General features: G+C 38.0%; 1 protein-coding gene across 1 annotated transcript; it reads right to left on the minus strand.

The window, feature by feature from the left end:
* Positions 1-388: 388 nt before the first annotated feature.
* On the minus strand, positions 389-25,447 carry tdp1 (tyrosyl-DNA phosphodiesterase 1). Its single transcript, XM_046854973.1, has 16 exons — positions 25,285-25,447; positions 24,107-24,705; positions 23,973-24,016; positions 23,577-23,632; positions 22,002-22,098; positions 21,398-21,432; positions 18,730-18,822; positions 16,237-16,407; positions 16,081-16,159; positions 15,288-15,473; positions 13,714-13,762; positions 13,194-13,260; positions 11,932-12,039; positions 7,923-8,025; positions 5,033-5,138; positions 389-628 (listed from the first exon to the last, which is right to left on the minus strand). Exons 2-16 carry the CDS (start codon positions 24,702-24,704, stop codon positions 555-557), a joined length of 1,866 nt encoding a protein of 621 aa, XP_046710929.1. The 5' UTR covers position 24,705; positions 25,285-25,447; the 3' UTR covers positions 389-554.
* Positions 25,448-27,031: the final 1,584 nt, after the last annotated feature.

The raw sequence follows: 27,031 nt of genomic DNA on the forward strand, positions 1-27,031 counted from the left end.
CTTATGTTGTCCTGCAAACACACACACACACACACACAAACAATGGAAAGTGCTCTCACTATGACATGTGAAATGATTACACTTAAACGGTGCCCAAACTGATTGGGTAAGGTCGAGATGAAAACTAATTCGCAGGTCCTCAGTTTGGAGCTGGAACATAATTACCAATGTCTCATTGCATGCAGGTGCCATTCAGACAGAAGAAAAGCCATGCTTCTTTGAAAACAGCAATTTGTCTCAAGAGGGACCGTTCTGCTATTTGCATCAGTCTGTGATGAAAGTGTGTGGAGAGTGAGGGGAGGGGAGGGGGGGGTGTTTTTATTTTCAGAAACAATGTGGATTACACGTGTGGAAATACTATTCGCGAATAAAAAAAAACACTACAAGCTCAAGAGTCTCAGCACATTTATGCTTATGAATTCTTTATTACCTAAAAATATAAAAAATTCTGTTTTTTTTTTTTCATTTTTAGCACCATGTTTTACTGTAGTCAAGAGTCCAAGTTCACAATACTGTAATGTTCAGTCGTGTCCTCGTTGCAACGGGAAAACTTTTCAGGATGGGACCCAGATATTACCATGAGTGTCCGGTGCTTGTGTGTATGGAATGTTCCAGATCCATGGCTGATCTAAAGAAACAGATATACATTGATGAGCACAACCATTCATCAGAAATATCTTTTAGAAACAACTGACGCTGCAGAATTCCTGTTTTACTGCTATTCGTGGCAAAACCCAACCAGAAACTTAAAGGATAAACTTCTCTCATCCATTTGATCTGATTTTTTTTTATGCAATGGTGACCTGTGATTGGTTAATGAAAAACACTGTTGATCAGTAAGTGGTTGTTTTGGTGATCAGTGATTAGTTGATGGAGACTCGGCTGATCTGTGATTGGTCACAGATCACCACGTGCTCTTGCAAACAGAGCTTATTCAGTCTTTAGAGACTGGTGGACGTTAAGTAAACCTGTTCTACTTATATAATTGAGAGCGGGACAGTCTTTAATGTAGTCTTCTTCTTTCGGCTTCTCCCATCTGTCTCCATACCCCCCTGTCCTCTACAGCTGCCTCTTTCACCCCAACTACCTGCATGTCTTCTCTCACCACATCCATAAACCTCCTCTTTGGTCTTCCTCTTCTCCTTCTTCCCAGTGGCTCCATCTTAATCATTCTCCTACTGATATACCCCATGTCCCTGCTCTGCACATGTCCAAACCATCTCAATCTCACCTCCCTCACCTTGTCTCCAAAACGTCCTACATGTGCTGTCCCTCTAATAAACTCATTTCTAATCCTGTCCATCGTCGTCTCTCCCAATGAACATCTCAACATCTTCAGCTCTGCTACCTCCTGCTCCACCTCCTGTCTTTTACTCAATGCCATTGTCTCTAAACCATACAACATCTCAGGTCTCACCACAGTCCTATAAACTTTCCCTTTCACTCCCACAGATACCCTTCTATCACACAGTCTTTAATGTAGTACAGTAGTTAAATCGTTCTAATATTAACACATTTTAAATAGCTTGTTCTTAAACTCAACTATGTTATGGATATGGAAAGTTAGAGCTCCAAGGGAACAGGTCAAAGCTCTCGCTGACATGCCGTGTCACACTGACTTAATAGTGAAGGTTCAGATTTTTAGAAAAGGAGCATCTAGGCTGAGCACCAGGGTGTCCATGGCAACCGGCAGACACAGTCGTATTAAACCATTAAAACAAAGCCTGCCGTCAAGGATAAGACCTCCGTAAACACATTAATACCCAGACATTATGAGTTGCTCTTCATCGCAAGCTAACATCATAAAGCTTCTTATCCCGATTACATCAGAAAGGATGAAAAAGCTGAAGAAAAGATTTCCCATCAAAGGCTACATGCTCACACAGAGCTGGATGCATCTATATTATTTATGAAACCGAACACCTGATTACTAAATGCACACGACTGCTCCGTGCTCAATTAGTCTGATATATTCGCATCCAGGTCGAAACACTGCCGAAAATACAAACAAACAAAAAACCGTTGCTTTCAGAGGAAGCAGAATGATGCTTATCATGAGCATTATGGCCTGCCTGAGGACATGACTGGAGAATTCAATTATCTAAATGAACAACAACAGCGCAATCCTCCACAATATGAAAAACGTATTCATTAATCCGGCAGGAAAGGTTGAGCTGCTCACAAAAAAAAAAAAATACAAATAAAATAAATATTTGTGTGCACATAAATACAATAAATAACGTATTACATAATTATATTGTATACATTATAATATATCGAATATAAATATAGAAAACAATTTATATAAAACAAACAGTTTATACACAAAATGTCTGAGCCACAATAAAGGTCTATTTTATTGTTAATACACAACTGCTCCCCTGACATTTGCTGGAAAGGCGGAAAGTGTGTGCGTGCGTGTGTGTGTGTGTGTGTGTGTGTGTGTGTATGTTGAGCGCATTAATGGTAGTAAAAGGGAAAGCTCCTGTGGCGATGTAGAGACCAATTAAACCATGTCTTCCTCATCACTGACATGTAAGGTGATAACAGTAGGGGAGAGAGAAAGAGAGAGCAAGAGAAAAGAACAGACGAACAGAGACAGACAGACAGACAGACAGACCGATAGATGGATTTTCTTTTTTCTCTTACCATCTACACTAACAGGGATTTCTGGCATTTTTAACCCAATGTATTTAAAAAGATAAAGAAAATGACAAGAAATAAAACTAATTGAGCAAAGTCCACTTGTCTATTTCAATTCATAATTCACAGAATAGTTCGGATAAGTTAGAAAGGTTACCTGGGGGTATCAGGTCACTACTGGATGCCAACTTTAACATCATACACTACAAAACTTCAAACATGGCCACCCTGGACTCCAACTCCCAGCACACACTCACAATCACCTCAATAGTGATCAGTCACATCTGTTTCCAATTATACGCTCATTGTTCCCTGCATACATTCAGTTCAGTAATATGCATATTTTTCTCTCCGTTAGTCAACGAAAACAAAAACGTGGAAAACGCTCTCCAAAGTGGATAAATTAACTCGTCGCTATTTAGACTGTGAAAATAGAGGCTTTTGAAAAACAGCATTTTTAGTAATTGTACAGCAGGTATTTCGGCTGCTCTTTCACTTGTCTTGTTAAAGATTGAAGTTTGTACATACTACAGGTTGCTTTTCTTAGGCAGCATCATCAGGATACTGTTCTTTGGAGCTGTCCGATATTTGGGCGTATATGTTTTGGCACATCTTCCAGTCTATTTTCTCACTCGCTTTTGCAACTTTATACTCTATACGCTTTTGTTACTCACAGCAACAACTCCACCTCGATCTATTCGATCCAATCTTGCTTTAGACGTAGCCTCAGCTGACTTGGTTCTCTGCTCTTTACCTTTCCCTGGTTTTAGATCTTGCACTGGTTTCAGGTTCTTGTTGCTGTTTTGCCCTAGGTTATGTCGTTCGCTGATTGACTGACCCATGCCTTCACGTTTACGAAATATAAATTACGATTTGAATTCGTCTGCCCGCTTATTTAATAAACACTCTCTTAATCTGGAACTGCATTCGCCGTCTTCATCATTACATGATAGGAGTTTATCTGTTTTTTTCCTGAAAAAAAAAATTATTGCTCTTGTGATGGATAATAAACTTTTCAAATAAGAGCAAAGAAAATGTGTTCATTATAATCTTTTATGAGAAATAACTATACGGTTATGGTTGGTATAAATAGCCGGCCATAAAATATTCCACCGATTTGAAGCTGCACTGAGTGAGCATGCAGTAAAGAAGCCTTTACAGTGTATTAGTGAAAGTGTTTTGTTTGTCTGAAGGTGAAAAATCGCAGATTTTTTTTATTTGTCCATGAGATTAAATACTACGCTCAGGGGCATGTTTACGGACGTGTATTTAGAGCGAAACAAACATTTTTCTTAGCAGGTTTATAAAGTGAAGAAAGAATAGGCCGTTCTTACTGCTGTTCTGCACACGTCCAAGGCCGCTAAGGTCGTGATAGTGACTTTCAGCAGGAAAGTGCCTGAGGACTGTCTGTTCTCGTCACGACTTGATAAAGATCAAGTGTTCGGCGTCTCTCGCGTTCACGCCGACCAGATCATATTTATTCTTTACAGCCCACTCGTGGATAACGGCTATCGGCCGAAATCGTCCTCTATCATTAAAGATGTTCGCTGCCATGGCAACCGTAGACGACTTCTCCTTCGGTTCAAAAAATGACGACTCAGACCGTTTCAGTGATTATAGCCAGTCCTTTTCCTCCGTATGATTAAAGGTCATGCAGACTGAGCAGCAGGTCGAAGACTTGTGAGCCCACGATTATCTTTTACAGAAATGTGGCGAAGGAGATAAATGGATTTTTTCGATGGCAATTATGGAGCGATCAAAATGCTCAAATGCGGACGATCATAAAACATGCAAACGTTGATGTCTGCTAACACACAGCAAAACTTACATTATATCTCACTCAGACTAAAACTTTAATTCGCTGACTGATATGACAGTAAAGTTAATAAGTAAATATAAATTCTAGATTTCCCTATTCTATTCTAGATTGATTTTAGGGAAATATGCAAAAGATGGAGCAGATCAATAAATGGGCGCTCATTTGCATATTTAAAATGTCTCCACAAATTGATTTGAGTTGTTTAATTAGGTATAATCGCTCAGTTTTTTAAAGGCAGGACTTTTTTTTTTAACCTAAAATTACATTTCCACAAAATCTGTGATCCTTAAAGACATTTTTGTTACTCTACCTCTCTATCATCCCAACTGTCCTTTGAGGTGAAACACTCTCCCCACAGGTTTATTGCAGCCCTGTTTTTTTGTTAATATCAATAATATAAATTAATCAAAAGAAATCCATAATTGACTCGTGTTACATTTCTGCACCAAGAGTTCAATCTGATTGAACCTTGAGATCATCTTCCTGTCCTTTCAGAGTGAATTCTCTGTTGGGTTTTGGACGAATCTGCCCTGGAGTTTTAAATCACACAAATGACAAGTCCATTCTCACCTTTGCTGGAGTAGCGAAGCGGTGGCAAATCGAAGGGCACCGGGAAACCTGTGGAGGAGCTGGAGATGGGAAAGATGTTGTTCTCCACTGGAAATGTGCGAATTTGCTATGGAAAGACATTATACAAGGAAAAATCAGTCAGCAGTGGATATAATGAGAGCTCTACGGTATGCTGAATCCCTGTGGAGCACAATGAGGGGAGGAAGGACTAGAACATCTCTCTTTGTCCTGTTGGAATAAAGTCTCATTACTAAGAACCAAAGTGCATTTAAATTCCAGAATGATGAACACCTACTGTATAGAAAAGACATTTAAGTAGTCTGGATGAAATGGAACTTCTTCAGAGGCATGAAAATAAGGACATGTTTTGGTTTTACAAACGTTTTTTTGGTTTTAAAGATCAAATCTAAAACCAGCATCAAAAATGACACCCAAGTTCAAGAACTGCAGCTTGGTGGACTTTCCTCATGTCTTTCATAGGCTAGAATAAATGATGTATAAATTTAACCTAATTGGATAAATCTAGTTGCATGCATTTTCCAGACACTCATTGAGACACAAATAATCATGTATAGCTTAGCAGTGGAATAAAATGTTGTATTTTGGGATGTTATTGTCCAGCAAACACAGTAAGGGGTGAAAGGTTTTTTCTTAATTTCCTTTTCGGGTTTTTTATTTCATTATATTTTAAATTTACACGCACAATGTCTTTGTACTTATGACCAATAAACAATGTATTCATAAAAAATGCTTAAAAAAATATAATTTCAAACTAAAACATAAAGAAAACACCAAACAGTGTGTTTACTGTTTTTTAAATTTACTTATGATTTCTTATTTATATATTTGTAATTGTCCATAATCATGGAGGTGCCCCCACCCCATGAACTGTAGCCACAATGACAAAAAAAAACATTATCCAAGACAAGCTAGCATGTTTAACCCTCTTGTATTAAAACAGGTTTTTATTGAGGATATCTCCATAATTTGCTCCAGTCAGCTTCCCCTTAACCCTGACCAACTGCCTGCAGAAAAACACCTCCATAGTATGATGCTGCCACCATCATGCTTCACTTTTGGGATGATTGGTAATGAGCGGTGTCATATTTCCTCCAGACATATCGTTTAGAATTGAGGTCAAACAGTTCAATCTTTGTTTCATCGGACCAGAGAATCTTGTTCCACACAGTCTGAAAGCGGGATTCCATTGGCTTTGCACCAATTGCACCGAGGAGAGGCTTCCGTCTAGCCACTCTGCCATAAAGCCCAGAACGGCCATCTATCCGACCAACCATCCAATTCATTCATCAATCCTTCCGTGCTTCCAATTATCCATTCAACCAATCTTGTGAATTTACCTCTGGGATTTAATAATTGATCTTTTTGTCTGTCTGTCTCTCTCTTCTTTTTATTGGTCCATTCATTTCACATTCCATCTATCTAGCAATCAATCAATTAATCAATCTATCTGTTTACCCGTCCAGTTGAACCATCCATTGTATCCTTCTAACTATCTATATACCAATCAATCCATCAATTCACCTGTCCTGGTCCATCTGTTAATGCTGATGGAGCAGATGATAAATGATTGTGTATCAGTTCTACAGCTTGGGGAAGTTAATAAGAGTCCGAGTTCAGCCTGAACAGTAATCCTGGGGTTGATGAAGATTCTCTAACACTTACACTAACAGTGTACACTCCAGCTCCAGCTGTTATTTCTGTTATATAGCAACACTTCATAATTACTCAGACAGAGTCCTGCCTGGCCGTGGATAATGACTGCAAAATAAACGTGGTTTCACGTTCTGATTACGCTTTAATTACAAACAGAATAAAAAATGTTTTTAGTTGAATTTGTCTGACTTTCAAAAGAAACGACTTTTGATTAATGCACCACTGGAGCACGTGTTGAAACGGAATGACGTTGCAAAGCAGAGTGAGAAAAAAAATGTGACCTGACTTTTTAATGTCTCATAAAATTTCACATTGGCCGTGAAAAAAAACAAGCGATGACATTAACTTGGAGTTCGTATTAAATACATTTCTGAGGCGTTTAAATACTTGTGCGTTTTGAGGAGCGAAAAGTTTAAACGAGTGAACGTGATAATCTTGATTACAGGCTGTTCGTCATCTTTTCTTCAGTTAAAGAGCACATCCTATGCCGGGGCTCTTTTGGTCACTTACGGTCCCCTCCGTTCCTACTACAGCTAGTGAGCTGAGCTTTACTGTTGCTTAGCAACTTTTGAAGTAATCCAACAAGGACAAATTACCCAGCGAGAATGCACACGGACTGCACAAAAGCCGACTATGTTCATACACTGGGGGGGAAAATAAACAGAAATGTGCTGCTGTACAGCATCCTGATGGCTTTACTACACTTTATTACACTGTCTAATAGTGACTGATGCATTGAGAAACAAATGCACACGCCAAAGAATCGAGCGCATGAACACAAAGTGCTCTAATAACTTGGGTTTATGTTTTTTCAGAGAACAGAGACATTTATCATTTCTTTTTGTAATGTAATGGATGACAAACGGGATTTTACACGTCTGAAACCCCATATGTTTATGCCATGAAAACAATAACACAATTCCTGGAGTCTGTGATGATAAAATAAAAGATTTTCAAGAAGTGTTACAGACATAAAAAGCTAAATCCATTTTCCTATTATAAACACTGCGTACATATATAATAGTTAATGAGGCATCCGAACAAAGTGCTTGTGAAGCTGCTAGATGTGAAAGGTCTAGACTTTTGTGTAAAGCCTTCCTTGTGTTTAAAATGCACTGCAGGAACTTCTTATGGTCCTCTTTGCATATCTTAATATACATAAGTGTACAGAAGAATTATTAAGATCTATACTGGGATTGTTTTCTCAGTTACTTACAAAGGCTGAAGGTAGGTACAGAACTCCCAGCTCATAGGAACGAACCATCATCTGGGTATTGTTTTTCTCCAGTGCTCCCCAGGCAGCTTTGGACAGATTGGCACTGTGGATCATACATACATACAAAAAATATATATTTTTTTATAGGTTTAAAGTAACTCTGAATTTAAAAGTGTGCTTCAGCTCTTGGTTGTTCCAAATATGTAGACTCGTCTTAATCAGATTTTTTTCCATATCTGGAAAATTATGCACTTTCATGCAATTTCAGTTTGATTGCATTCAATATCAATATAATATAATTGGCTTTATTTTGAAACCAAACCACAAATCTCAGGCAAAGCTATGTAGTTGACTAGGAATAGAACAAATGCAGGCTAGTTTAGCAACAGATAACTAGCCAGCTAGCAGTGGTGTAAAGTATTTGAGTAAATGTACATTGATTCTGTACTTATGTCATTTTTTATCTACTCTCTAGTTTTACTGAGTATATAAAATATAAGCAACTTTTTGCTCATATTACTCAACGACATTTATGATTCAATGTATGTACTTTTTATTCCACTATATTTTAATTGACAATAATTGTTACCAATGACATTTTGCACCTCTGTTGAAGAGGTCATTAAGGCTCAACACTTCCGCTAGCATCTGCAGTCTATGAGCGACTTTTTACCGCCGCTGGCCTCATTTTTAATCCAAAAAGGGCTCGAATAAAATTACAAACATTTTGAGAAGCAGCATTTGTTGAAGTTGAATAAAAATCTCAGCCCTTCTGATAATAAAAATCACAGTCAGCTCTGAATATTTGGTTTTACTTTATGTAAAATTATTTACTTTAATTTTGTTTGTTTATGATCAAACTCTTGATGTCACCCAAATAAGAATGGGTTCCCCTTTTGAGTCTGGTTCCTCTCAAGGTTTCTTCCTCATCACATCTAAGGGAGTTTTTCCTTGCCACAATCGCTACGGCTGCTCATCAGGGATAAATGCACACCGTTCACCTTCACTGTTGATTTCTGTAAAGCTGCTTTGAGACAATGTCTGTTGTGAAAAGCGCTATAGAAATAAACTTGACTTGATCCATTGAATACTACAGGCTCTCCCACTTTGTGACATGATACTGTCATTTTGTTTGTTAATTAAAGTTTTTTTTTTGACCGACTTGTTTGATCTTTGTTTTATTCTGGAGTATTGAAGAGACTGTTGTGTTGTTGGTTCATGCAGTGTCAAGGTGTACAATTTGATTTGTATTTTAGGAAATAAAACCTCACAAATCAACTGTTTATGCCGTTTCGGTGTTGAGGACTAGTGCATCTTTGAGCCTACGTTCAATAAGAGTCAAATACTCAAGCACGGTTCTTTTACTCAAGTCGTTATGAAATTGGTAACGTTTACAGTAAAGTATGGTATTTATACTTTCACTCAAGAATGATTTCCAGGTACTCTATACACCTCTGCCAGCTAGCTATTTCAGAAATACATGGGTTGTTATGGTTATGGTTGTAATGGTTATTATGGCTTTTATAACGAGGATAAGGTTGTAGAGATGTTCTGAGCCCCTTGAACAAACAATGACAAAAATAGATTCGCTCAGAAAGTAATCAGAGCCTCACATTATGGATGCAATCATTAAAACCTCAAATGTTACATGTTGGGATTTCTCACAGCGCTTGGACAAAGCGAGCTGGAATGTTGATGCTGGAGCAAGGAAGTATTTCAGCAGAGGCAGTGTCTGACTCGAGAGGCTTTAATCTTCATGAAAGAGAACAAATAACTTGGTGCTGCTGACCTCCTTTAAATCCACTCCACATCCCTGTATAAACGTACCGAGCTCCACTCAGCACACTCTTCAGGCTGATGCACACCAGCCGGCAAGAGAAACTTAGCAGGAGTTGAGAAGGCGTGGGAAATATAATGGAGTCTCCGGTGTATTCTGATTGCAATTTAAACAGAGATCTCGCTACTGTATCATCTGTACTTTTTTCCTAGAAAGTGATCTGATCAAATGAATAGAAAAGAAAAGTATTATGTCTCTCGGATTGTTCACCTGAACACACCGATTGTGTGCAAAATGTGCTCAGACATGCCAAGATAATGAGTGTGGAGCAATAATGCACTAATGGGCTGTTATATCTATCTGTATATTTGTAGTGCACAAACTATTTGTATCTGGCATTGAAATGCAAAAAATATAGTGCTATTTTTATTTATTGTAACCACTTGCTCGGTGTGTGGATAATCATTAATTACTTTTATATTTATGACTATTTGTGGACATCCGTATCCAGAGTGACTTACATTTATCTCCTCGTACAACTGAGTAGCTATTGGGTTAAGGGCCTTACTCAGGGGCCCAAGCTTGGTTTGGCTAGGATTTGAACTCAACATTTGGACCTGAAGTCTAATGCCTTAATGACTAAGCTACCCATTTACGCTTATGGTGTTAATCAAGCAATGGCGATTTCAAGCTGGTGAAGGAACTGTTTACAGCTGCTATAAAGTAAGTGATAATGGAAACGAATGTGTCTTGTGGATGATTGACGAACATAAATGTAATTATAAATGTGGCTGTAAAAATTGTCAATTGGCTGTTGAGTTGTTAACAGTAACCATGCTTCATGCCACCCTGATGTTTCCTTCAACAGCACAAATCAATGTGTTTTTATTCTTATTGTTTTTATTCATTCATAATCGTACACCCTCCCTAAATCTCCTGATTTGAAAAAAGCCCATCGCTGTTACAACATCTTGCATTCTGTTTTGTTATGTGTCTACTGCACATAAACCAAAATGAAGAGTAGCACGCAGTACTCGAGTCTCTTCTTCAGCCCTCCTTCACTGACTCCTGACACACAATTCGAAAGCTACTCAATGTGAATCGTGCCCTAGTGCCACGCTTCGCTGCGTTTTACAGTCCACGGGCTGCTCGTTCGCTCCACTTAAGCACCAATTGTTAAGGAGTGACCATTTTTGACATGCAAACACGATCCTGGTCCAGAGTCCAAGCACACACACACACACACTCATTAAAGACTTATAAACACAAGAGCTTCAAAACAGAGTAATAAAGGCAGAAAGTTATGACTCTGCTGCTAGGTGATGGTTAGTGAAATGAGACCTGACTAAACACAGAAATATAGGGTGCATTTTTAATAAATGGGTGCATGTTGTTGTGGAAATGACGTCACGTTAAATAATACGTCTCCTGATCAAACACGCGAGCGCTTCTGAGATAATGAGCTTCGTGTCCAGAAATTGGCAGTGAGAATATTTCTCTTGAGATGGCGTCAGGTTTATCGGGCTGGGAGGAAGGGATGTGTATTTGTCGTTTATTTAAAAAAAAAAAAAAAAGAGAAAACTGGCACCCTAAGCCCTCGCTGTTGATTAGATGGTGGAAGTGACTGCGTCTGCGTCTGCTGTGTGAGCATTTCGAAGCTTTTTAGACAATTCTCAGACAAATGGACTTTCGAAATTCCTGAATGTTTCCTGTTGATTTTTTTCTCACAAAGCTTTGATGATGATGAGACGACTAGAGAGACACAAACTCGGTCATTACTCTTGTTTGTTGTTTCTGAGATTAACAAACGAGAAATAATTACATCATAATAATTGCTTTTGTCTGAGGTTTCTGAAAGAGAGAGAAGCTGCAAAAGAGAGAAGCAAATGGAGAGATGAACAGTGTTTTTGAGCGATAGAGAGAGCGAAAGAAAAAAAAGCGTGTGTGATTGAGAGGGACAGACAGTAAATGAGAGAGAAAGAGAAGAGAGGAAGAAGGCAAAAATTCCTAAAAGAAATCCAGCGGTATGAAAAGCATAAACTAGCTGAGGTAAATGATGAACTATGCCTTGATTGTATTAGTAAAAATAATAAATACACAAAACTGAAACATTTGCATGCTTATACGTGTAAAAGTGATGAAAGAGGTGTTATTTTACACGGTGTTTACATGGGGACGTTCACGAGCGACTTTTTTTTAAAGTACAGTTAATTACAGGTCTGATTTTCAAACCTTGTAACGAGAAACCAGGCCAGCTCAGAGAAATCCGGCGACGTCCTCATGTAGGTCTTAATGTGGGGCATCGCACTGCTTCTGCCAGAGGTTTCAGCTTTCCATTCACTGAGAGAGAGAGAGAGAGAGAGAGAGATATGGAGGTTTCGAAAGAGCGAGACACATAGAGGCAGAGAGAAAAGAAAGAACAGAGAGACAGAAGTACATAGAGAACAAGAGAGAGAGACCCAGAGAGACAGAAGGAACAAGGGCAAAAGAGAGAGACACAGATAAAAGGTAGAAGGGGAGAAGAGAGAGAGAGAGAGAGAGAGAGAGGCGAGAGAGGTGTGAAGGGAGAAAGAGAGATACAGAAACAGAAGTACAGAAGGAGAAAGAGAGACGGAGAAAGAGACAGACAGAGAAACACAAGGGTGGAAGGAGAAAGTGAAAGACAGAGACAGAAGTATGGAGGGAGAAAGACACAAAGAGTAAGGAAGAAAGATAGAAAGAAAGAGTGAGGGAAGAAAGAGAGAGACAGAAGGCAGGAGGGAAAAAGAATGTTTGCAATACAACAAATTATATACAGTTATATATGTAAATATACTTAATTATATAAATAACTGCAAACTATTTTTTTTAACCACTTGCTAGATTATTTTAACTTACAGAAATGTGTTCATCTTCTTTATACAGATACCGAATATATCTCAGGCACACAGTGTGCGATTTTACCAAACTTCTACTTTTTCTAGTTTACTACTTTGAAAATTCACACTAACTTCAGCTCAGTTGTATTTCAAAACTGAGCAAGTCAGCTAATAAATATTAATGAGCATCTGAGCTTTGCTTACGAATATTAACGACTAGCAGCTCATTCTGAGTGAAAACTGAACTAATTCAGGGAAACAACATTTAATACATAAACATGAGCAAAAGATCAGTGAAATGAGACGAGAGAGAACTCGAAAAATAAGGATTTAAAAGCAGGTGCATCCTAATGAGCTATTTGTGATGACGAAGCGTAAATTAAGGCAACTATAAAGAGACATCAATCAACTTAAGGCAGAAAGCAATTATAAGGCAAATGAGGTAAACGGTCTTTTAATATGTTCTTAAAAGGGCAGATTTGGATGTGAATGGCTCTTGAGGGAGGCTCCTGGAATAATGAGACGCACACACGTGCACACACACACACACATACACACACACACACACACACACACACACACACACAAAAAACCTTGCAATGACGTCAAAAACCTCTGAAGATGGACAAAACTTACTGGAAATAGGAATGCAGCCAGATCTGCTTCTGTGCTGTCTGTATACTGTAGGGTAAAGAACCTCCAGCTGCACAGAAATATCATAAATAATACATTTAATAAAGTTTACCATGCAAGAAAAATAGTATTTTGTGTGGTCAGAATATGTAATATTTCCTGTGAATGTTTAAGCAATAATTTTGTTTGGTTAAAAAAACTAAAAAAATTTGTATCAATACAGTAGGAAATTTCACTTGTGTATTAAATATAGAAAATATAAAAATCATTATCATTACATTGATTTAATAATCATATAATAATTAAAAAGTCTAAAAAAGTACATTCATCCATATACAACTTTAAACGTACAGCTTTTGCTTGAAAATAAAAAGATTTGCATTAAATAGTAATATTTAAAGCAGCTGCTTATCCAGCAAAGAAAACATTATATACAGTTTTTAAACTAAATTAAATATGAAATTAATATAAAAGTACATTTATTTGAAACAAAGTCTTCATGGAAAGAAAATGGAAATAATACCTGGGTAGCCTTCCAAACTGGTGCGAACATTGTTCACTGAAGGATAGACCTAGTGGGGGGAATAAATAAATAAATAAAAGATCATAACCCGGAATAGAATTCTCAATTCTGATTGGTCGGAAGGTGTTGATTCATTTCTGAGAACAGCAGTCAGCAATCAGTGGGTTATATTAATGATATATTAGTATGTTAGCGATCATTATTGTATTAGCCGATTGACATGGACGTGTTTGGCAGATGTTGCACGTAAACGGATAATAAAAACATCTGTAATGGTTGATATGGTGCACCGAATCGTCTTCTCCTAGATGTGTGAGCTGTAAGGCTGAAAGCTGCACACGTTCTCTCTGATTTATCGCTGCATGCTTTTAAAGCCCTGGCCTGCTGGTGCAGATGGCCGTTCATCTGGTTCACCTCTCGCTGCGTTTCTCTTCGATTAAAAACACGCAGAGAAACGACATTCCAGGAAACCCGGGGCGCAGACTGTGCACGGATTAGAGTTTAATTCCTGCTTCCAAAATCTCTGCAGAAGAAGAAAATCAGTCTCGCAGCTTGATTTTGTATTTTTATTTTTATTTTTTTTAACACGTCTTAATATCGCATCGATTTTATTCGGCACCTAGCAGGGGTGTAACAGTCAAACGATTTGGGTCGATGTGCTAATATAAAATGATGAGGATTATAAATCGATTATTGTCGGTAGTATCACATCGTAGCAGGTTCATTGTTCTTACACTGCCTTATATAACAAATCCCATAATATTTAAACCATATGCTAACTAATCGAATCAACAAATTCAGCCAAATAAATCAGTATTGTGGTATCAGAATCTGAATGAGATTGTGTTGAATATTTTAGAATTAATAGTAAACAGTAATTAATTTAATGTAGTAAACATTTTCCCTTAAAACGTTTCTTTTGCTGGAGTTTTCAGTGAGACAAAAACCTCTTGCTGAGGAAGAAAGTGATGAGACCCGTAAGTGTTTCTTGCTCTTTTTTGTCGATTACGTTATCAGAAGTCACAGTTGAAGTCAGTTTGAGACGCTGTACAGGTCTACAAATTTGATTGAGGAGACAAGAAATCTATACATCCTGATTATAGCATCAGGCTGAACGGGCAGCGTAAAACTTGCCTGATTTATTCCATTAGAAATGAAGACATAGATATTGTACATTTCAGACACCATGCATTTCTCAATTTTTGAGAAATTAGATTAGTTAAACCCATCATGCCATTAGATAAAGAAATAAAACTTCTCCTGCGACGAGTTTAGAAAGGAGCAGTTTCATTTTATTTGGTGCAAAAAAAAAAAAAAAAAAAAATTCACTTTGAAGTGAACGTAAATAAATCTGCAATTTTCATTGCAGTTCCGCCCGACTGCATTAATGAAGTCGTCAGGGGAAAACGAAGTGCTCATTTATCCTAATGGATGAAGTGGGTTAGGAGGAGGAAATGTGCTGTGTTCATTCTAGCGTCTCTCCGGGCACGCAGACCTTCACCGTGAGAGCTAAAATGCAGAAACGCGGCTCTATTAATTGCACCTGCTTTAGCGAGATCTTTCAAAACGCTTACCAGCAGGAGCCTCGTCACTGGGGCCGTTAATGTTTTTGCGCTCTTCCCCAATGTTGTCAGAGTGTGCTGGAACTCTGCTGACAGCCACTTGGTCTTATCGAGGCCCATAGAGCCGATGCTGGAGAACTGACCGATCACGGGCCAACTCTCGGCGTTCTGCACCGGACGCGCGTATTCTCTCAGCAACTGGGCGGAAAAAAGTTTGATTAGAACCATAAAAAAAAAAAAACATACAACTTCACAATACTGTGCAATATGACGATGTAATATTGATATTATGACCGGGAAAAAATACAGAAATTTCTTACGGAGTAATTTCTGTAGAATTGTCAAATATAGAAACATTCACTTAATGATTCAAACTGTATAATAGATCATTCAGTGACATCATCAAATAGAAAATATTAGAGCCTTAAGAACCAAATCAAAGTGTTTTGAAGAAGACTCTTGTTTTAAAGAGCCAACATGTTTCTTTATTTAAAAAATATATAACCTACTATATATTTCATCCCCAAGTTCCATTTATCGCTTATGTTACAGCAGCTACCACCTGTCGTTCCTTCACCAGCATTTGTTTTCTCTTTCCTGAAGTTAGAAAACCCACAGCTTTTTCGTGTTCCTGAGAAACCTGTTCTATCACATCTATGACATGCTTAATATACAAACAAATAAGCCACAGAAAATGACTTGAATCAATCAATAATAATAAATGTGGCTCAAATAAAAGTTTATTGATATAATTGAACAACTTCCTGCGATCGAGGGACTTCAGGTATTATCTCGTGTTACTTACCTTCCGTAACTTTAAATGACCCCACTTCTCCATGTTGGATCCCTGAAACCTTCCTGGTGTGGAACCGATAAGGTAGATCCTACAAAATAAAATAAGAGTGCAGGTGAGCGTACTCAAGGTTTCAGGTCCAGGCTGAAGATCATCGTTCGGCCTCACCTGGTTTCTGACAGGTCATGTTCTTTAATCCTCTCGATCCACTCGGCCAGCTCTGGGGCTCGGTATGCGTTCAGATACTCCAGCAGATCTCGTTTGAAGAATGTAGGAGACTCGCCGGCTGTGTCCGGGCTTCCGTCTGGTAACCGTGGGTACAGAGGACTCATCCATAGTCTGCAGGAGACACAGAGAGGAGATTTATTATTATGAAGGGGAATGAAAGACAGAAAGAACGACAAAGGATGTCAGAGTATGTGCAGTTGTTATGACAAGCAGCAGCCTTAAGAAACGAATGAAAATAGAATGAACGAATGAGAGAGATAAGAAAAAAGGAAGTAAAGACAGAGGGAACGAAGGAACAAAAGTAGCATGCAAATTATTATAGACAGACAAAAAATGAAAGACAATGTCAAAGAATAAAGGAAATATATAAGGGGTGGGGGTAGAGGCAAGAAAAAAAAAAGAAGGAAAGAATGGAGGAGATGAAAGCATAAGGAAAAAAGAAAAGGCAGATGCCTTTTTTTAGCCTGACAAACGGCACCTTTGTTATTGCGAGAGAAGATTTAAACACGCCATTAAAGTAGCACACGGTGTCGAACCTGTCTCACAGTGAGAGACGAGAACCCCTGGGATGACGGATCATGTGTCCTGATTAAGAAATCACAGTTATGACATGAGGTGAAGTGAGACGACTGTCTCTCTCTCTCTCTCTCTCTCTCTCTCTCTCAGAAAGTGTGTAGTCTAGTCACTGGATAAATGCTTTATTTAACTCTTTTAATGTTTTATGCTTTGTTATTAAATAAAGTTATCAGACAAAACACGCCTAAATAGACTAAATGTGAAAAACGAACATGTATTTAGAACAGCTAATGAATCATTTGTGAGTGTTATTTAATGAGCACCATGACGAACTGAAAGTGCAAAATGAGTCGGCCATATTGTAGTAAACTGATTGTGTTGCAGGATGAAGTCTTTTTATTTTTGTGGATTATTTTTTTTAATCTTATTGTGCTGAGCATGTCGAGTGGTGCCTGTGATGAGCGGGGACAACGATAAACAGTGTTAAACGGTGACCTGTCGAGCAATAAAGATGTATTGAGCGGTCACGGTTTGTTGAGCGATGACGGTGTGTTGAGTGGCGACAGTGGTGAAAGGTGAAAGTGTTAAATCAATCATTTCCATTACAATTACGACCTGGTTGAACAAAACGAGTGCACTTTTTTAGATTTTTACAGAAAAACGAGAAATAAAATAATGATTTTCACTGTTTAGCTGAAAGACAAGTCGACAATTACGTGAATAACAATGAGCGAGGGAATGAGGCAGGAATAATGAAAGGATGCCTGGGTTCAGATGCAGCCTGACGAGGGAACAGCAGGACGTTAATGAGGGCCCTCGTAGTGCTTTGTGTATGATTCCGAAAGATGAAGGAAATGTGGCACTCGAGAGATGTCAGGACACGGAGAGGACGGAGGGCAGAAGATTCACAACACATTCATATTCAATATTGCATGTATGTAGTCCGTATGTATTTTAGCTGACGATATTACTCTTTATGAACAGTCATTACGGGGCGGAAATAATACAAATTTATTTCATATATTATTGTAGTGGAGAGAGAAGAGCTGAAGATGTTGAGATGTTCATTGGGAGTGACGACGATGGACAGGATTAGAAATGAGTTTATTAGAGGGACAGCGCATGGAGGACGTTTTGGAGACACTGTGAGGGAGGTGAGATTGAGATGGTTTGGACATGTGCAGAGCAGGGACATGGGGTATATCAGTAGGAGAATGCTGAGGATGAAGACACCAGGAAGGAGGAAAGAGGAAGACCAAGGAGGAGTTTCATGGATGTGGTGAGGGAAGACATGCAGGTAGTTGTTTTAAAAGAGGCAGATGTAGAGAACACACACACACACACACACACACACACACACACACACATATACGATCAAGGGAATCCCTGTGATTTATTCATTCAAGCAGGAATCAGCAGTCGGTCAGCTCTAAAGCTACAATCATCCTTTCATGCTCTCGTGCTTTACATGCAAGTTGTGCAGTATGTGATTTTTCATATACCAGAAACAAATACTTGAAAGAAAAAACCCCCAAATGACTAATTATATTAATGAGTGTGTTCTAATGCACCCCAGTGCGGATAAGTGGCAGTTTGTAGACAGTATATGTTCGTAGTGTGACTGATTAATGCAGATTCACAAAAAAAAGCTCAGTTCTACTCTATTAAAACCTATTTGGAATAAATCAGCTTCGTTTCAATTTCCAAAAAGCATCTGCTCGCTGTGTTGTCATGGCAACTGGCCCAAAAAAAAAAAAAAAAAAAAAAAAAAAGACACCAGCACGCTAAAACTGTCAAACAGAAACGAAGTGGCTTTATATAATCAGAGTAGAAAAGAAGTAAAAAAGACCCAAACGTTTCCAAATGTGTGTAATAAGCGTGAGTGTGTGTGTGTGTGTGTGTGTGTGTGTGTGTTACCCTTGAGTCTTCTGGTACCAGTCAGCTTGTATTAGGTTCGATGTGAGGATAATGACCCTGAAGCCTTCCTCATACCACAAGAGCATCATCTTCCTGAAACAGAGCACACGTTTCACTCGTCCGTATACACGACTGTTAGCATCAAATACCCTTCATATGTATCATACATTTCCTTTAAATAAGATTAAAGGGGCAGTTTGTTTGCAATTCAATTTCCAATAACAAGTAGTTTCTTTCTTTCACAAACTCTGTTTAAAATGTTTTAAAAGTAATTACGGTGTTTTAAATTACATAAATCATCAGGACACCAAACTGAACTTTTGCTGTGTTTCCACACGGACGGTTTTAATTGCCGGGTGTGTGCATCATGGTGGATTTTGGTGCTCGAATTGAGACTTGGCACATCAGTAAAGCAAATGTTTAATGGGTAAAAATGATTTTTAGTGAAGTTTATTTTTTATAACTAAGTAAAAAGAATGGACGCTGTGAATAAATGTGTGTTGTGTTGAACATTACAGAGTCTTTGATGTTTTTTGAGACAAATTAATATTCTTTTTGTTTCTGAGCAAAATAACAAAAAATTTTGTTGCATACAAAACAAGAAGTGAACAGTGAACGGGTAGAAGAATGTTCTGTGGAGTCCAAATGGGACAATTTTGTCTCCATCAAAAGAACCTTTATCAGATGGAGAACCGGACAGGAGATGTGATCAGGCTGCTTCACCCCCACAGTCACATGGAGGTGGAAGATTAATGGTTTGGGTTTGTTTTGGAGCAGGGAAGGTTGGAGATTTATCCCGAAAAGTAAACAGAATCCTGAAACAACATATATCCCATTTCATACTTCAACACCATGTGTGCGAACTTCACCGTACAACAAGACGATGAGCCAAAGTGACGAATACGTCCGAGTTCTGTAAGAGTTATTTAGAGAGCAAACAGTCGTCTGGAGTGTTTATTATGGAACCACCTGCCCAGTCACCGCACCTGAATCCTTCTGAACTGCTCTGGGATGAACTAAATCACAAAGAAATCTCCAGCTAATGAAGAACAACTATGGCAAGTTTTACAAGAGGCACAGCAAAGTGTTTTAGCTGAATGTTTGGAGAAACAAAGTGTCTGGATGCTGAGAGTGTAAAACTGATCTTCATGCTCAGGGAGGATTTTTTTTAATAAAAATAAAGTGGAAATATCTGGACATTTATAGATTTGTTTGGTCAAAGGATGCATGTGTCTCTCAAAAACCATAAAACTCTGTGTTTAGAAACTTTTCACAGCCACTGTACGGTTCAGTAACATTTTGATAACAAATGACTGGTGAAATTATGGAAAATATAGCGGTGAAAATGCGCACGATTGATAGGCAGATTAACTTACATAGCCATGGACAGTTTTATAAAGTATTGTAGGAATAATGATTTATGTGGTTATACACCACGGTGCCTGTTTGCGGCTGGCACGAGATGTTCTGTTTGAACAGAAGACCTCTGATCAGAGCTCTAATACACCTGAGAGGAGTTTTCGGTCCGCCTGCCGCAGGTGTGATCATGTCAGTAATGTTTTATTTGCTTCATTAAGTGAAAGAGGGGAAAAAAACCTGCTCGCATCTCCAAAGCTTCCACCCACTCACTCGCTTCTGAATAATACATGTTGACCCTTTCACTGGAAATGTGCTTCATTACTATTCAGTGTGGAACATGGCGTTTAAACTCTATGAAGCAGAGGTCCAGCAGAGGTTCAACACTCTGCTCAAAGGTTAAACACATTCTTCCTACCCTAGCTGTTTTGGATCGTGATTGGTTAGAAGGCATTCATAAATCTTATATAACATATGATATGATACTTTTGCTTTTTTTTTTTTTTTTGAGGGTTATCATTTCTATAGCAAATATTGAGATGTACTGATACTGATACAGGGAAAGCTTTACAGTAATATTCATTCTGCTTCATCAAAACATTTTATTTTATTCCTTACTAGTTGGACACACCTGCATTAGCGGAAAAAGGTGTGTAAAGCGATCATGGATGCACACAAGGTGACATTTTCACTCTAGGGTTTAGGATTTGGGTCTTTCCAGTGAACGGCGTCGCTGGATTCAGTGTCTCGTTTGCGAACGCCACATGGCTACGACACAGTGAAAAGTACTCCGAATTTGAGCTGTCTGTCATATGAGGCATATTTTAACTGTACCTCTGACTTAATTCATCCATCTTTTGTGTTTATATTTTACACTGACGACCGCTTGTTCAGTTCCGCTTCGGGCTCTCGTGTGTTTCGATCTAAATTTAGTAACAAACCATAGCAACAAAGTGGCAGCACACAGAATCTGCATTCGAATTCGCTGAACAACAGAACGAAACACCACATTAACAGGAAAGTTGTAAAAAATCATTTGTTCCACGGCCTTGAAAACCATCTGCTGCCTGCAAATGCAAACAACAGAAATATACAAAAGAGCAAACAAGTCTTAAATTTAACTTTAGTATAGTAATAATACAGTATTCCTGACATTGTGTATTTTTGAAAACCCCAGATGTTTTGCACTTATAAGTTTACGTTGAGGCCAGATTTGAACTGTGATAAATAGTGCAAGTGTTAATCTTTTCGCAAACTAAGAGAGAGAGAGAGAGAGAGAGAGAGAGAGAGAGAGAGAGAGAGAGAGACTTACGTATGATGAGTCCCGAAGGCAATATCCAGCTTGGCCTGTTTAAAAACAAACAGATGTTCAATTTGAACTCTCAATTAATAATATGTGTATTTCTCCACTCAGCCTCACTCCATCTTCATCAATTTTCTGATCTGACTACAGACAGGTGCATTTAAACCTCTAAATGGTTTGAGCTCTGGTTTATCTCACTGGTCTTCTGAAGCAGTCTAGCCCACCCTGAGCATTCCCAAAATTCCTAGAGTTACAGAGAACATCAAAAAAAGCTGCATTTGCTCAATCCATTCCAATCTTTGTTGTCTGTAACAGGATCCAATTTCAAATATATAATACGATTGAGATTTTTCACGCTAATAAATAAATGTGCATGATGATAAAAATAATGATGATGATGATGCAACACCTTTATTTCTATGATACTGCATTAACTAGAGAAGCATTTATTGGAAAAAAAGAATAATAATAATGCAGAGTGGTTTATCTGTTTTAAAGAAGTGCACGTCCCCCAAGTGGAGAGAAAACTCATTACACATTTCCCAGAACTACAGTCTATTGTATGTATTGCAAACAAACCTACACACATTTGAAGAGATTGTTAAAGCCGAACCTGACAGAAGCGGATGTGGCTGTAGGGCTGAGCCTGCTGGATGAGCCGAGCCTTCGACTCCCGCTTCTCTCCGTGTACGATAGTTACAGGTTTATTCCTAAAAAATAAATAAATAATTAATAAAATAACATACCTGTGTGTGTGTGTGTGTGTGTGTGTGTGTGTGTCCTTTGTTTTATTCTTGTGATTTTTTTTTTTTTTTTTTACTGTTTTTTACTGTTTTTTACTGTTTTTTAATGTTGAGAGTGTGTAAAGCTGTTGTTCATGTTAAGGTTTTTTTAATTTATTTATTTTTTTATTTTGTATTTTTTTTTTATGAAAATAAAGTGGAACATCTGGACATTTATAGATTTGTTTGGTCAAACCGTACAGTGGCTGTTTGAAGTTTCTAAACACCGAGAGTTTTATGGTTTTTGAGAGATACATGCGTGTTTTTGTTTCTATGCAATAAACTAGATAATGTAACAATATTAAGATTTCCTTTGACCAAACAAATCTATAAATGTCCAGATGTTCCATTTTATTTTTTATTAAAATAATACTCCCTTAGCATGAAGAACAGTTAAGGCGGCATAACGAAAATTAAGGGCAGAACTGAAATTAAGGCGGCGGAACAAAAATTAAGGCGGCAAAAGAAAAATTAAGGGCAAAACAAAAATTAAGGCGGCAGAACAAAAATTAAGGCGGCAGAACAAAAATCAAGGGCAAAACAAAAATTAAGGCGGCAGAACAAAAATCAAGGCGGCAGAACAAAAATCAAGGCGGCAGAACAAAAATCAAGGGCAGAACAAAAATTAGGGGACAAAACAAAAATTCAGGCGGCAAAACAAAAATTAAGGGCAAAACAAAAATCAAGGCGGCACAAAAAAATTAAGGGCAGAACAAAAATTAGGGGACAAAACAAAAATGAAGGCGGCAGAACAAAAATTAAGGGCAGAACAAAAATTAGGGGACAAAACAAAAATTAAGGCGGCAGAACAAAAATTAATGCGGCAGAACAGAAATTACGGCGGCAGAACAGAAATTAGGTGACAATACAAAAATTAAGTGCAGAACAAAAATTAAGGCAGCATCAAAAAAAAAAACCCAGATATTTCTAAAGGACAGCAATATCTGGGTTTTTTTGTATATACTTTGCTGATGCAGGTACAAAAAGACACTTTTTGTGCAGATTTTGTATAATGTTATAACATTATGTTGCAAAAATTCAAATCATTTACTCCACAAAGTTAAAAAAAGTTCAGCTATTCAACAGTAGCTTGTAGTGTTTGTTATCCTGCTGAAAATGTGTAAATACATTTTATCACAAATGAGCAAATAAATACATTTAAAGAATATAATTCTATTATATAAAATACATCATAATATTTTGTAGTTTGATTATTAAACCTGCACTATACTTATATACTTTATATATTACAGAGCCAAAAACCATGATCATGAATAACATGACTAAATTGTGCAGTTCTGTAAGAGTCTGAATGTATTCCAGATGTTATATGGAAAGAGCGGAGGAACGCGGAATCCTGCACTCCAAAAAAAAAAGTGTAAATACTGTGTAATGTCTCTCCCTACCTAAACTCAGGAGGATATTGCTGAACCATCCATGGAATATCAAAGCAGTAGTTAAACTGTGAAGACAAAAAAAAATAAATTAATAATCACATACATTATATATATATATATATATATATATATATATATATATATATATATATATATATATATATATTTTATAAACACACATTTCCAGAGCTTGCTGCTGTTGCTTATTGCTCCAGTGTGCAAATGTATGTGTGTGTTGTGATATACATGAAATGGTAAAAATGTAAATGATCTAAGGAGATGTTTACAGAAGGAGTCTCCAGTGTTCAGGAGAAGGCTGTGAAAAGAGGCTGTAGGAAGATAGTAACTGTTCATTAAGGCTTCATAACACCACTCTGTTATTGATTATTAAATTAAGGACGGTACCTGGACGGATTCCTTCAGCGTGCCGAACATAGGAGACAGAATTTCTGTTGAAGGAAAAAATTTTATTATGGAAATTATAAATAAGTGCATCCAAAAATATTGGATTAATGGACATCTAACGTACACGTGTTTACCTTTGATGTGCAACGCTCCAGTGTTGAACTTCTTTTCTATTCCGGTGACTTTGTTTAAATAAAAGCGATACGTATCGTTCATGTTATTTAAACTCGCCTCGAAGAAATCGCTGGGTTCCTCTTTATAATAATTATCACCATGTGGACTCGGGGGACGGTTCAACTCGCGCTTCTTTCTCGGAGGACTGGAGCTCGCTGGTCGAGGTTTTGGTTTGTTCTTAGTGGCTGATGATGAAGGTCCATCTCTGTCATGGTCATCATCATCACTGCTGGACAGATTCCAGCCTCCTTCCTCTGTTTTTCTCTTGCGTTTCGGTGCTGGAGGAGGATCGCTGTCGTATCTCACCGGATTACTCTGATGGAGACGAGCTGCTTGGCGAGCCTCGGAGCCCATGATCGGGACGGATGTTTGTTCAATCTCGAGCTTCACATTGTTTTGTTTCCTGGGCTCTGATTTGGGGTTTATCAGTGTAGTAACTGGGTTGGCTTTGGGCGCTGGATCAGGTTTGATGTTCCTCGCCTTGGGTGGTGTTGGTGGTACGATGTTATCATCATCATCGCTGTCAGACAGCGTCCACTTGCCGTGCTGGCTCTCCATTCTGTTTGAGAGTGAAAACAGAACTAATTCATACATTGTGTAATATTGTGTATATTTTACGGTAGGAAAATACGGTAGGATCTGTATTACCCAAATGAGGTCTAACAAATGCAAATTATTTATTTAACTTTTTCCATGTATATGTATTTTTTTTTATTTAATCAATTGAATCGATTACTACATTTAATCAATATAATAAAAAGCTGTAAATTTACTTACAAATTTACTGTTTAATTTGTATACATTATAATATTAAATATTATTTTATATACTATTTAAACAAGCAGTTATTTTAATTTATCAGTTATTTTATTTTAAATTGTTTAACAAATTTAAACTATTCTTGCTCAATAGTGTTAATAATAATAATAATAATAATAATAATAATAATAATAATAATAATGCACTGTGTTAATAAAAAGCGACAAGCAATTTTATATTTTGTTGATATGGACTGATGCATAAATAAAAAAAACACTTCTTTAAATACAATTCAAAAGTAATTAAACTTTATAACAGTCGCTTTATTTCTATAATAAATACAATTCAGTAATTTGGTTTAACATCAACTGTGACTTACTCTGGAGGGATTCTGCAGATGAAACGCTTTAACAACAATACAATAAAATAAATACTGTCACTGAATTGATGATGAAAATGCACAATGTTTATGTTTTAGATCAAACACTTCATTGAGCAGAAACCGGAAATAGATCCATGTGCATCATTTCAACCCCGCGCGATTACAGAAAACAACTGTGAATGCACTGTAGATACCGAAAAAAAACAAAAGTCAAAATAAAAGTCCCTTATCATGGGCTGGAGACTGAACTGTACTAAAAAAAATCCAAATGCAGCTATAAAACGATTTAAAAATAGAAAAAATGCAAATGATGATAAAATAAGTGGCAGAAATATATATGAGATGCAGGGGAGTTTGTTCAACAAGATTCTGGAAGGTGAGAGGATGCCTGAGGAATGGAGAAGGAGTGCACTGGATCAGTTGAACAGTCACACCATGAAGTTATGGGAAAGAGTAGTGGAAGCCATGCTGAGAGAAGAGGTGACCATCTGTGAGCAACAGTATGGTTTCGATACTAACGAAGAGCACTACGGATGTAATATTTGCTTTGAGAATGTTGATGGAGAAGTATAGAGAAGGTCAGAAGAAGTTGCATTGTGTGTTTGTGGATTTAGAGAAAGCGTACGACAGGGTGGAGAGAGGAGTTGTGGTATTGTAAGAGGAAGTCTGGTGTGTCAGAGAAGTATGTAAGGGTGGTGCAGGACATGTATGAGGACAGTGTGACAGCAGTGAAGTGTGCAGTAGGAACGACAGACTGGTTCAAGGTGGAGGTTGGACTGCATCAAGTATCGGCTCTGAGCCCTTTCCTGTTTTCAGTGGTGATAGACAGGTTGATGGACGAGGTCAGACAGGAGTCTCCATGGACTATGATGTTTGTGGATGATATTGTGATTTGTGGTGAGCATAGGGAGCAGGTGGAGAAGAGCCTGGAGAGGTGGAGGTACACGCTGGAGAGAAGGGGAATGAAAGTCAGTAGGAGTAAGACAGAGTACATGTGTGTGAAGGAGAGGGAGGGCAGTGGAGGGGTGCGGTTGCAGGGAGAAGAGATGGAGAAGGTGGAGGAGTTCAGGTACCTGGGGTCAACACTGCAGAGTAATGGAGAGTGTGTTAGAGAAGTGAAGAAAAGAGTGCAGGCAGGGTGGAGTGGGTGGAGAAGAGTGATAGCAGGAGTGATTTGTGATAGAAGAGTATCTGTGAGAATGAAAGGGAAAGTTTATAGGACGCATGCGAACATTTTGGAGACATGGCGAGGGAGGTGAGATTGAGATGGTTTGGACATGTGCAGAGGAGGGACAAGGGGTATATCAGTAGGAGAATGCTGAGGATGGAGCCACCAGGAAGAAAGAAAAGAGAAAGATGAAGGAGGAGGTTTGTGGATGTGTGAGGAAAGAAGGGAAGGGGGGTATCGAGACGGCTGATCCGCTGTGGCGCCCCCTAATTGGAGCAGTTGAAAGAAGAAGAAGATAGTTTTAACTGGTTTAAATTGATTTCGTGTAACATCTGACTTAAACAAAAATAAAATACGTGTTTTACAGAGTACATGAAATAAATATTTGCAGAAATCCGTTTTTGTGACTTTTATTACATCGAGTCGTTGTTAAAAGGATAGTCGTATCTAACTTCAAGTAATTTGGCTTTCCTAGTACTCAAGCTTGACACTTGGCCGAATCTCAATCAGCACCCGATCGGATATGTAGTGCACTAGGTAGTGTGTGAGCGTGTAGAATCTAACCTGAAGTAGTAC

This window comes from Silurus meridionalis, chromosome 8 (assembly GCF_014805685.1).
Source record: "Silurus meridionalis isolate SWU-2019-XX chromosome 8, ASM1480568v1, whole genome shotgun sequence".
Lineage (NCBI taxonomy): Eukaryota > Metazoa > Chordata > Actinopteri > Siluriformes > Siluridae > Silurus > Silurus meridionalis.

Excerpts from the sequence above, each read along its gene's own strand:
- tdp1 (XM_046854973.1), bottom strand. The coding sequence starts at position 24,704 with ATGGAGAGCCAGCACGGCAAGTGGACGCTGTCTGACAGCGATGATGAT. Across the intron at positions 21,433-22,001 it reads GCCACATCCGCTTCTGTCAG|GCCAAGCTGGATATTGCCTT; the intron begins GTTCGGCTTTAA and ends GTTTTTAAACAG. Across the intron at positions 16,160-16,236 it reads CATGACCTGTCAGAAACCAG|GATCTACCTTATCGGTTCCA; the intron begins GTGAGGCCGAAC and ends TTTATTTTGTAG.